The sequence below is a fragment of the Amblyomma maculatum genome, chromosome 1 (genome assembly GCF_055883805.1).
Source record: "Amblyomma maculatum isolate TAMU_Amacu chromosome 1, ASM5588380v1, whole genome shotgun sequence".
NCBI classification, from domain to species: domain Eukaryota; kingdom Metazoa; phylum Arthropoda; class Arachnida; order Ixodida; family Ixodidae; genus Amblyomma; species Amblyomma maculatum.
The window spans coordinates 97956974-97969903 of NC_139344.1; the positions used below are offsets into that span (position 1 = coordinate 97956974).

At 47.4% G+C, this 12930-nt stretch overlaps 1 protein-coding gene across 1 annotated transcript in view; it reads left to right on the forward strand.

Annotated features, from left to right (window-relative positions):
* Positions 1-12930, forward strand: part of LOC146203278 (lysosomal aspartic protease-like) — a 40232-nt gene that overhangs the window by 23340 nt on the left and 3962 nt on the right. Inside the window, exons 3-4 of the mRNA XM_084602988.1 lie at positions 1583-1706; positions 2527-2968. Coding sequence (XP_084459114.1) covers positions 1583-1706; positions 2527-2968 — 566 coding nt within the window. The remainder of the gene's footprint in view (positions 1-1582; positions 1707-2526; positions 2969-12930) is intronic.

The window sequence follows — 12930 nt, forward strand, 5'->3', positions numbered from 1 at the left end:
CTTTTTTTTAAATTCATGCTACCGGTTCAGTTTTGCTCAGAACAAAGTTACTATTAGCATATTTATTGATGATAATCGCTTTGGTTTAGTTTATGGGGTTTAATGTCCCAACGTGACTCAGGTTATGAGAGACGCCGTAGTGGAGAGCTCCGGAAATTTGGACCACCTGGGGTTCTTCAACGCGCACTGACATCCCACAGCACATGGCTGCCTTGCTTTTCGCCTCCATCGAAAAGAGGCCGCCACTGCCGGGAAAAGTTCCAGTTATAAGAGGAACTTTCACTTTAAGAGGAACCTTTCAAGTGAAGGTTCCATTTATAACTGGAACATTTTTGACCTGTATGTGGAACCAGATTAAGAGTGTACAGCAGTCGGGCACCTTAACCACTGCAACGCCGCAGCGGGGCGACGATAATCGATAGAGTTGTAGCCACTACTTCTACAGTGTCGCAGCTATACTGCACATGGGTGTCACTATCTCTAGCATGGAGTACATATAATCACACATTAAGGGCACTGCATTCATGTAGGTTTGTACATTCTTAGTTTATTTCACATGTGGTATTTCAAAACATTGAAGTCAGTCTTGTTCTGATTTGTTTAACACGAAGAAATCTGTACAGGCATAACGCACCCAGAGTGATTCGTGAATAAGTTCCACTGCCTGTGCTGCGTGTTTTAACGCGATAAGTTAAAGGCCTCGTTACTCGGAACATTTAGCGTCGGTGTTTTCAGCGTTGTGAGCGAAACATCGCGGGTATACCTCAGGCGGGTGGTAGTTGGCCGGTGAAATGGCCGTGCAGTGACTCGTCGTCGGATTGTGTGATGTCACGAGACCACGTGACACGAGCGAATGGTAGGCGCGGACAACTCTGGCTTCACCCCTGAGATGGAAGGATCAGAATGCAGCTTTCCAGGACCCTTGGATCCCGAGCTGGCCGCACTAGCCGTAGGCCACGTGCGCACGTTCCTACCGATTGGTTAACACGGATCTTTATAACTATGTCAGATGGCCACCCGTATAACGTGCTAGATTCTAAGTGCATGATGTGTGGGATAATAGAGGCAGAAATATAAGCATAAGCGATATGCGAGTAGTAAAGTGCACGTACTTGAACTAGAATCTGTAAGTGGAGCCGGCAAGCGGAATCCGATAACGCTATGCCCCCTCCCCCTTCCTCCTTTCGTTTTTCACTGTTTCTGTGTGGTGCGACTCACGAGTCATGCACCGTATCCAAATGATTTGCATGAAGCTGTAGCGGCGATCGAGTGCTCGTTTCGGGCTTCTTTTTCATCTTCACCTGTTCGTGCTGTGCTGATCGCAAAGGCGGGTAATCGCAGGTTGCTATGCTTGTCCCTTCGAATAAAGGCTAAAGTAAACTGCCCTTATTCTAGAGCGATTCTTTGCACCCAATTAATTCGTAGAAAAAATACGAAATCGATGCCAAAAGGTAAAAAAAAAAAACTGCTAAGACACTAAGCCACCGGGTCTTAGCGCGTTTTAGGAGGTTATCGAGAGCATGCTAAATTATAGCGAGATTTACTTTCAGATTTCATTTATCATTAACTGGTGGGGTTGCAGGCGCAGTACTATGGTGACATCACAATCGGCACGCCGCCTCAACGCTTCCGTGTGCTTTTTGACACCGGCTCGTCGGATCTCTGGGTTCCAACTAACAGCTGCTCAGAAGGGGACCACTTTTGCGGTGAGATATACTAAGAAATTCTAATCGTTTGCTTATTTTCCAGCAAAATCGTTTCGTCCCAGCGTTTTTGCGACTGACACCGCTGCTTTCCCTGGCAAATTTCTCTGATGACGAGGGCCGTGCGTGGGAATCTTCCTGTAGCAGTTCAGTGCAGGTAGTTACGAACAATACGTAAAATACATAGTTTATGGTTGCTTGAACGGTATTTGCATCAGTGTCTCAAATGTGCTGTAACTTGGACTCCGCTAAAGTAATGCGCAAGCCTACTGTAGGAACTGTCGGCCGACTTTGAAGACCTCTTCCGACGCTCGCTGTCTTTGCTATTAACATTGTACATACTAGGCTTTACCCTGAATCGAAGAGAGCGTAGGTATACATGACCTCAGTTGAAGTTGATAAATGCGTCCTGATAGCTGGTGGCGTAATTTAAATAAGATAATGAGGTAAAAGTTTGACAGCAGTTGAGCAACTAAATTTATGGAGTTAAGGGTGAAATGTACCGGCGCCAAGGAACCTTTTTAGGAAGTTTTTCTAGTTCCCGCAAATGGAGTTCCCTTAAGTCATAAAAGCACGTTTCAAGCTAAATTATCGCTCTGTGCTGATGGATGCAGCTGCACAGGCTGATATATAGGAGTGCTGCAATTACCTTGCCGGGGATGCTGTTGGCCTTTTGCCGTTCTTGATTGAGGGGAAGACATCTCTTGAAGGTGGACACCCATCACGTAGAAGTTGTGTCAGGTGGTACGGGTAGATTTTCTTGCATCTCTTTTTGGAAGTCCGATGATATCGTTGTCTATAAACTTTGTGCTTCACCTCGCAGCGTTGCACCAGCGCTACGATGCGTCCCAGTCGACCACGTACTCCCGCAACGGGTCGCGTGTGCGACTGGGCTATGGCAGCGGGCCCGTGCAAGGGGAGTTGTGCGTTGACGTGATCTCCATTGGGCAGCACCCGGTTCGCGGCCAGGCCTTCGTTCAAGTAGAAAACCGCCGCGACCGGGCCTTCGCCGCCGCCCAGTTCGACGGCATCCTGGGGCTCGCCTACCCGGCGTATTCGGTGATGGCCACCACGCCCGTATTCGACAACATGATCGCCCAAGGCATCGTCAGCCGGCCCCTGTTTTCGGTGTTTCTGAGCCGAGGCAGCTCGTCTGGTGATGGAGGGGAGGTCTACTTTGGCGGCATTGACAAGGACCACTACTCCGGAGAGCTGTTTTATGCTCCCGTGTCCAAAAAGGGCTACTGGCAGCTTTCGGCTGACAGGTATGCGCTCGTCAGTTTACCGTCAGAATGCAAGAAGACTGCCAAAAAGCGGATCTCAGGTCTGCAGAACATGCACGTAAATCAACGAGAACACGCTGTTGATTATAAACCCGGTGGTTTAATATTTTAACGATGGAAAGGTCTTCCAAGTCTGCATCGAATGACATCAGTATAGTGTCACGTGGCTGAAGGCGATTTCTCCCAGCGACGGACGCCTGAGGTCAGTAAATTAGCGGATGATATCCCTGGCATGGTCACTCATGAAGAACTTTCGGTTTTTTTGTCGCGCTGGCCTGATCCTTGGATTCTAGCCGTCGAAGTTAAAAAATGAAAGGAATTCTAATTTCTTTTATTTTGCCTAAAATTATGACTGCTGGGGAAGACGGACCGCTTATGATGAGCGTTTAGTAGTTGGGAATCGCACGCACAATGAAGAACTGCTCTACAAGAATGTACTCAGTTCCGTTCAGTCGTGTCCGACTCTTCGTGACCCTATGGACCATATCATGCCACGCTTTCCGGTCTCTCACTATCTTCCTAACATCAAATAACTTCATCTGCAGCGCCTCGAGGATGTCATCTAACCATCGCGTTCGCTGCCTACCCCTTATCCGGTGACCCTCAACCTTTCCTAACATCAAATCGTTCTCCAGAGACTCCTCTCTTCTCATCAGATGACCAAAGTAGCTGAGCTTTAACTTTAGAATTTGACCCTGCAATGAGCAGTCAGGGTTTATGGTTGACAATATCGACTGATTTGATCTTCTGGCAGTCCAAGGAACTCTCAAGAGTCTCCGTCAGCACCACAATTCAAACGCGTCAATTCTTCGGTGGTCAGCCTTCTTCACTGTCCAACTCTCGCATCCATACATCACAACTGGAAATACCATAGCACGAGTTATACGGATCTTGGTTGGCAGTGTAATGCCTCTGCTCTTTACTAGGCGGTCAAGGCTAGCCATGGCTCTCTTTCCCAGAAGCAAGCGTCTCCTAATTTCATGGCTGCAGTCTCCTTCCGAGGTAATCTTGGAGCCCGAGAACAGAAAATCTGTCACAGCTTCCACTTCTTGTCCATTGATGCTCCAGGACTTGATAGGGCAAGACGCCATAATCTTCGTCTTTTTAATGTTCCGTTTAAGCCCAAACTTCTCACTCTGTTCTTGTACGCGCATCAGAAGTCTCTTGAAATCCACTTCACTTTCTGCCATTAAAGTGGTATCATCCGCATATCTAAGGTTGTTGATACGTTTTCCAATAATCTTCACTCCAGCTGAAGACTCATCCAGGCCGGCCATCCTCATAATGCACTCAGCATATAGGTTAAATAGGCAGGGCGACAGTATGCAGCCTTGTCTCACTCCTTTCTCAATCGGAAACCAATCAGTAAGACCATGCCCCGTTCTGACTGTGGCCTCTTGCCCTTCATACAGGTTCCTGAGGAGACAGATGAGGTGAATTGGAACTCCCATCTCTTGGAGAGCTTGCCACAATCTACTGTGATCTACGCAGTCAAACGCTTTCGCATAATCAATAAAGTAGAAGTAGATTGGTTTCTGGAACTTTCTTGCCTTTTTCATGATCCAGCAAAGGTTGGCAATCTGGTCTCTAGTTCCTCTGCCGTTGCGAAACCCAGCTTGCACGTCCGGAAGCTCCCGATCTACATACCGCTGCAGCCTACCTAGGAGGATTTTCAACATCACCTTGCTAGCATGCGAAATAAGCGCGATCGTGCGGTAGTTGGAACAATCTTCGGCACTTCCTTTCTTTGGAATGTGGATGTAAACTGACCTCCTCCAATCCTGTGGCCACTGCAAGGTTGTCCAAAGTTGCTGATATAATGTATACAGAACGTTAACAGCGTCATGGTTGAGGTTTTGAAGCAACTCAGCTGGAATGCCATCAATTCCGCTAGCTTTGTTCTTAGCAAGGCTGGCTAAGGCCCATTCAACTTCACTCTTCAGGATACCCGGCTAGACATCAGTAATCACAACCGTCTTATGTTGGGTTCGCACATCCGGGTCCTTCTTGTACAGTTCTTCTGTGTATTCCTGCCACCTCTTCTTTATCTCTGAGGCTTTAGTGAGGTCCCTGACTCATTTGTCCTTTATCACGCCAGCTTAGCACAGAAGCTTCCTTTGATATCTTTGAATTTCTTATACAGAGCTCTTGTGTTCCTCAATTGGCTGTTGTCCTCAACTGCTTGGCACTGTATGGTCAGGAAGGCATTTTTATCTCTCCTTGCTATTTTCTGAAAATCCGCATTGAGAACCTTGTATCTTTCTCTTTCCCCCATAACTTTTGCCATCCTCCTTTCCTCAGCTATTTGCAAAGCCTCTTCAGATAACCAGTTTGCTTTCTTGCATTTCTTTTGCTTTGGAACTACATTAGTAGGAACTTCTTGTATTATATCACGAACATTAGTCCACATCTCTTCATGTTCTCTGTCTTCTGGATATAATTCTTGAAATCGATTCCTGACTTCCACAGCATATTCTGATGGAATTTGATCCAGATCATACCTGAAAGTCCTTCTAGTTTTCTGCGTTTTCCTCAATCGAAGCTTAAATGTGGCAACAAGAAGCTGATGATCGGTGCCACAATCGGCCCCAGGCCTTATTTTTACTGCTTGTATAGCACTTCTCCATCTCTGCCGGCAAAGCATATAATCGATGTGATTCCTTTACAGACCGTCCGGTCAAGTCCATATGTAAAGGCGCCTCTTGTGCTGTTGAAAAGGAGTATTTCTTTGTTGTTTTCTTGACAAAACTCTGCTAGCCTCTGCCCAGCTTCATTTGGCTCAGCAGGACCGAACTTGCCTGTAATTCCGGATATTTCTTCACTCCCCACCTTAGCATTCCAGTCTCCTATTAGAAAAAGGACGTCTGATGATGGAGTGCGGTCTAAAAGGTATTGCAGGTCAGCATAAAATCTCTCAATGTCAGCTTCTTCAGCAGCAGTGGTTGGTGCATAGACTTGGATAACTGTTATGTTGAACGGGTGACCTTGGATCCGAAGTGAAATCATTCGGTCGTTTTTAGGGTTGTACCCTAGCACTGCTTTGCCCATTCTTCTGTTTACTATGAGACCGACCCCTTTCCTTCTGCTGGATTCATGCCCACAATAAAAGACATAATGGTCACCGGAATTAAATTCGCCCATTCCGGTCCACTTGAGCTCGCTGATACCTAAGATATCAATGTTTAATCTGTTCATTTCTCGCCTGACGACATCCAGTTTACCTTGCGTCATAGATCTTACACTCTATGTTGCTATGTGATATATCTCCTTGCAACATCGGACTTTCCGGTCGCTTCCCGACACATCCACAACTGAGCTTTAGCCCAGCCGCTTCATTCGTCTTGGAGCTACTAGGAATCGCCCTTTGTTCATCCCCAGTAACATGTGTGACGCCTTCCAACCTGGGGGGCTCATCTTCCGGCGCCATATCATTAATGGTATTGTGACTGGCCATAGGGTTTTCTTGGCTGGAAATACTGGAGGGGGTTGCCATTACCTTCTCCAGTGAATCGCATTTTGTCAGAACTCTCTGCCGTGACCTGTCTATCTTGGGTGGCCCTACACAGCAGAGCTCACGACTTCATCGAGTTTCGCAAGCCCCTCCGCCACGACAAGAATGTACTACTTGCAGTTAACAACGGCCGTCGATGCGGGATGGTTCGGTAGGCTTGCTTGTCCGCTCGCTTCGCTCCTGAAGGTTTCGCTGAAGCTACCAGATTTTGGTATGCGATTATTGCGTCGGTGGTAAAGATCTCTCGAGTATATACTTCGGGACAAAACACCATCCACTGCCGCTCTGTAGCGAAGCCAGCTAGGCCTAGAGATCGATGCACAGTGAGCAACGTTGGGGTCGTCGCTGTCGCTTAAGGCGTCGGTTCGAGGATGACACCATTGCCGTGAGTTAGACGCTTGTATAGACACACTTCAGGGTCACGAAGAGTTGTACACTACTGAACGACTGAACTGAACGGATATACACACTTCCAATGATAGATCCTAAGTCCTTGTCCACGAGTCAGGCCTGAATGTCAAAGGATGCACGGAACATCTGACGTCGTGGTTGCTGTCGATGCAACCAGTGCACGGCGTTCATTTTCTCCTTCTGGCCCGCCGGCTCCGTGTCAAAGGTGTTATTGCCGTCAGTGCAGTGCACCTTCTGACCTATAAACACATTCTTTGTTGTTAAATGTTTGACAAATGTTTGCAATGATAAGAACGGAGCGGCTCTCGTTTAGCCATTTGAGAGCCGGTTGCACGATGCTTCTTCATTTGAAGCAGTTAGTCGTGTGCGTATCTCATCTGAAGTATGGAAGTACATACCTTTGCATCGACAAGCGGCGGTCATGATTTTTTTTCTTATGAGAGCACGGGGTATAGATTTACCAGAGATGATTTGCCCTGATTCCCCAATGGAAAGCAGAGCAATAAATTTAAAGGCAACCTCTACCATCCTAGTTATTCATCCTAGTGATGGACCCTTAGGTTACCATCCTATAGTGATATACTTGTACAGAGCACAAGTGTCGCGAATGTTGTTGACGTGAGAAGGAAAGAGGGTGAGATGGATCTGTGTTATATAGTGGGTGATTATTTTTAACAGTTTACAAGCTTCTATTTTAAAAACTACGGGAGATACATATTTGTGCCTTTCTCAAGGGAGCTTTCCAGTAAGGGGGACGCAATGTACGCGGTAGACCTGAATGATTAGACGACTTTTAACTAGAAGGGAATTTCAAGGAGAAATATTGTATAGAGAAATTGAAGACCGTCAAACGAAAAGGAGAGCTCCGTTTTAAGAGTTTCCTAATCCGCAGCGTGGTTGGAACTGCCGAAAGTAAAAAATTGGCAGTGGCTTAGCTTGGTTAAGTCTGGTAATTGCGAAAGCAATAGCTATGGCTACGCCTAGGTTCAGCTGGTGGTGTAGCTGGTTGTGGTGCTTGTGGTTATGCTTATGGTTATGCAGTGATTCACTCTGGCCACGACATATGGCTCAACTATTGTTTATTGCGGGGTGCTACCTGGTTATTCTATGTATAACTAGTAGCGAGGCAAGGAGTGCCGTGGCTGCAACGATATACTTGGTTGTCGGTGAGGTTAAGGCAGAATGTACAACTGCCGATCCGTCCACCTGTCGTCTTGTCCACAAAGGCTTTACCGAGCAGGAGATCGATCTCGAACTTAATCTATCTTATTCGTATGTGATGGTGACAGCCCTCCCCCTGCGTCGTACTGATTCAACCGTACACATCTTAAATATATACTGCCTCCCTAAACTTAAGAACATTACGTTCTCGGACATCATAGCAAGGCGCTACAGGTAGCAGGTCGCGATCCCCTTCTGCTTGTAGGGGATTTCAACGCCCTCAGACGGTTATGGGGCTATCGCAAGGAAGAGTTGCGTGGCAGAAAGCTTACGAACTAATCTCCACGCTGGGCATTACTCTTCATACTGACCCCGTCCATCCAACACCTGTGGGTAACTCCGTAACCAGGGACACCTGTCCCGATCTTATCCTCACCCGCAACATAAGACACGCAGACTGGATCAACACAGAAGACACCCTTGGCATTGATCATTTACACTCGTCCCCTACACCGCACCATAACACAGGCCCTCCTGCCAGATTGGACGGCTTTCCGTAAATCCCCGACAGCCTCCAGTATGCCCGGAGACGACTATTCTGCCTGGGCCCAGAGCCTCATCCAAACACTACACAAACTAAACTACGCTACACTACACTACACTCCCTAACGTCTTGCGCAGCCAAGCTCATGGAGGCCATGGTTCGAGATCGCCTCTCTGAATATCTGGAGGCCCGCAATACTTTCGCAGACACGATTTTCGGATTCCGACCTCAGAAGTCAGCACAGGACATTCTGCTTCAATTCAGCCATGAGGTACTCACGCCTGTCGAACACCCTCACAATGACAAGGTGGTTCTCGCCTTGAATTTGAAGGGTGTCTTCGACAACGTGAAACAGTGCCATCCTAGCTCACCTCAGCGAGACACAATGCGGACGCAACACGTTTAACTACGTAAAACAGTTCTTAACGGACCGCGGAGCCTTTATCCGCATTCAGGACAAGGAGCACGGTCCTTATACTATGGGTACGCGGGGCACGCCACAAGGCGCAGCTCTGTCCCCACTCTCTTTAATTTGGCAATGCTTCATCTCCCTGCCCAACTAGGTGAGGTTCAAGGCATGCAGCATGCGCTATATTCCGACGACATCAACGTTTGGGCTACAAAGGGCAACATTGGTCAACTGGAGGACTGCCTGCAGACAGCGGCGGGCATAGTGGATCGCTATGCTACGTACGCTGCGTGAAGCATCAGCGGCACCCAAACCGTTCGTACTGGCGTGTCTTGAAGACCATCACAGCGCGGCAGCCTCTGTGTAGTCCTCCTGCAGGCTTTCGTCGGAGCCATAGGACTATAGTGCGCTCACTGTCCACTCTGTTTTGTCCACTAGGTGCCGCCACGCTGGTTTCGGCCAACGCACACACTCCACCCCATCCACGCGCGCACGCCAGAGGGCATGCAACGCAAGCACTATCACAATGTCTCGAAGCTCTGGAAAATCACAAGGCGCGTCGAGACACAAGAGCCCTGGCCATGTGACTTCCAAATCCGTGGCGAAACATCCCCGTACTTCGTCCCAGAAGATGTGCGTCGTGTTGCATTCCATAAAGACATGTTGAGCGGTCTCCCGCCGGCCATACAGGAGGAGACAGCTTGCACCCCATGGTAGGAAGAAACCCCGCTCTTCCTGACGAGCTTTCACGGGCAAAACTCCTGTGTGGAAACGGAAGAAGAAATCCTTGGAGCCTGTTGGAACGGGCAGCTTCCTGACTCGCTTGAGGACATCAGTCTTGCCCACCCCTATGGGAGGTTGCCGATATACTGAAGGTTGCAGAAGTTGTGCGAGCAAGTCCCAGTAAAGCTTTCTCGGTTTTACTGCGAGCAGGTACTCCCACGAAAAAAGCCATTGCAGCAGCGCCAGGGACTGCGCTACCTTCTTGTAGAAGGCTGTGGCTCTCATGCCGTGACCTATTGGCTTAGTTGTCGCCAACCAAGGGGCTAAGTGCGCCAAGCCTAGATACTGAGTGGCCGCGCGAAGAAAATTATCCTTTTGGCTTCGAAAGAAAATGAGCCTTTGGATTACAAGTTTAGGTTCTATGTTCACTAAGCCCAGTCCGCCTCGCTCCATGCTCCAGAAGAGATTGCTTCGGCGCATGAGCTCTGCCGTAGAGCGCCAAACGAAGACTGCCCATGATCTGTGTAGCCTGCCCGCGGAGCCCCTGTTAATTGTGGTTACTCTGGCTGAGTATAGTACCGCCGGGTAAACCACCGCGTTGCATACATAGGCTCTCGTGAACATGGCTATGTGTCTCGGCCGCCATGGGTCTGCTTCCTTTCAGCGGCAGCTAGTTTGGGTTGTCCCCTGTTCATGATTGCTTTGCTAATATCTAGATTAACGCCTAGGTATTTGTCAATTTTTTCGGTCGATTCTACTACAAAGAGTTGGCGGGGCTTCCCTCTCCAGTCTCCCAACCAGGCGCCTTGCGATCTTTCTAAATTTAGTTCGGCTCGGGTTATGGTTACGGTGATTACTATTCAGTACATGTAACTAATTTTCTTCTTTCGTACTTCGTAATTTTCTTGGCTGTAGAAAGTGTGGCCGTAATTCACCGATCACCCTTTAAACACGCTGAATCTTTTTCAAGGCTATCACGAGGGTTTACAAATGCCCCGTATTTTTGTAATGCGTCGCTTTATTGCAGGCAAACCTCGAAATATCATAATTTACTAGTGCTGATGTGTTTTTCATCGTCTATGAACGCTTGTAAGTTTTTCTACATACAGAGATATCCGGTGCACTGATACTTGTAATACTGGGCGTTTTAGCTTCACGTGCTACCAGCGGAACCGCGACGTCGATGAATACACTTCCGATTGAGCGGTCTCCATATGTAAGCATTCGAGAACGCGTCGCCCGGTGTGCGGCAATCTGCGCATAATTCGATGGTCAGCGATGTTTGTTTAATTTTTCTCGAGCAGTTTTTGTCATCGCTAGCGAAACGATACGCTCGTGCTTCCACTTTCGCGTTGAAGGCGGCAGATCTTCAGTTGCAGATATGAAGACACACCGCAAGCTCGTACGAGTTGCAGCGACTGTTGCACGCCCAAAAAGCGACGCGACGCGCGTATATGGTTCCTAGCGCGCACTTCAACGGCTTTGTATTTTCGAGGAATTTGTGAAACGAAGCGTGCTCTTTATATACAGAATAGTTGTATAATATGTTTGGTATCATGCTTATTTAGTGCGCTGGCGTGTCCGGCATGGTCATTCTGGTTGAGCTTCATCGATCGGCCCGGCTTCTGTTCAGAAGCGCAAATACTCTGTTCGGTATCAGTTCTAGAAATGATGCGTTCGTCCGATTTCAGGTTAATTGATACAGGCTGAACCGAAATGAAACCGCGCGGAGCTCTCATTTCGGAAATTCCTGTATGGCTCAAGGCCCTTGTTTCAGAAAAAAAGAACCGAATGCCAGGCTGGAAAAAGCATGCAGAGCTATAAAATAACGCGACTACATTTGAAACAGAAAAAGAAAAAAAAAGAAAAAGAAAGAAAAAGAGAAATAGAAATGAAAAAAACTTACATGTGATTCGAACTTCGGTATTTACGACCAGCAAGCACGCACTTCAACCACTGCACCACGGCAGGATATCATAACAGCGGTTATATTTCAGCTTATGTAGTCGACCTCGCTCTTTCGTAGTTTGTGTGTTTTTGTAGGGTGTAGAATTCTGGTCGTAATTGAAGATCGCCCGTTAAGCACGCTGTATCTTTTTCCTGGCTATCACGAAGGGTTATCCGTGTTCCGCATCTTTACAATGTGTCGCTTTCTTTTAGACAAACCTCAGAATGTCACAATTTACTAGTGCTGAAGTGTTTTGTCATCGTCTTCGAATGCATGCAATTTTTGCTACATATAGATATATGCGGTGCACCAACACTTGTAATACTTTGCCCACCCTGTGATGCGTGGGCAAAGCTTATAAAGCTTGTGTTGCCCACGCATCACTGGGTGTGCCGGCGGGGGTTGCAGCAAAAAACACGTGTCGCCCTATGTGAACTGTGCAGTGGGAGTGATTTACCGAATCCCCCTCTCTTGTGGTGCCTCATATGTTGGCCAAACTGGCCGCTGTGTCAATGACCGGTTGAGGGAGCATGCTCGAAACGTTGAAATTAAAGATGAAAACGCCAACCTTGTGCGGCACATTGCTTCTTGTAAGTGTAGGGCAGGATTTGGGAAGACCACGATTTTGGGCAAAAGTGGGAATTATAAGGCAAGACTTCTATTAGAGGCATATCATGTAGATAAGCTATCCGATCGTTGTGTTAGCGACACATCTGTACACATGTACTCGGCGGAATGTGCCTTTCTAGACATGTTTTTGTGTTGACTGCTACTGTTTTATCTGCCCCCTTTTGCGCATGCTCGATTTTTTTATTTATAAGCTGTGTACTTCGGCTTGAATAAAGAGTTGGTAGTTAGCGCTCGTCAAACGTCTTATGTGTTCTTCTTTGTCCTTTGTGTTCTTTTTTTTGTGCTAAATGTTTTACTTAATGGATCACCAACTAGCCCGGCAACATGCTCTCCTCAACTGCATGTGTGATGTTTAAAAAACAACAACAACAACAACAACAAAAAAACAATGTACGCGTTCTTAGAGATTCCAGCGTGTGAGCACTGGAATAGGCACAGGATTGGCAGTCGGCGCTGTATAGGTGCAATGTGAAGAGGCTCCTGTGGCCTTTTGTGGTCGTGTTCTTGCTTTCGCAATATCACATTTAAGCAGTCTTAAATGTCTTTACTGAGTTTTTCTTACACCAGGAATGAATTTGTAATTGCTCTTTATTTAAGCGCGAACGGA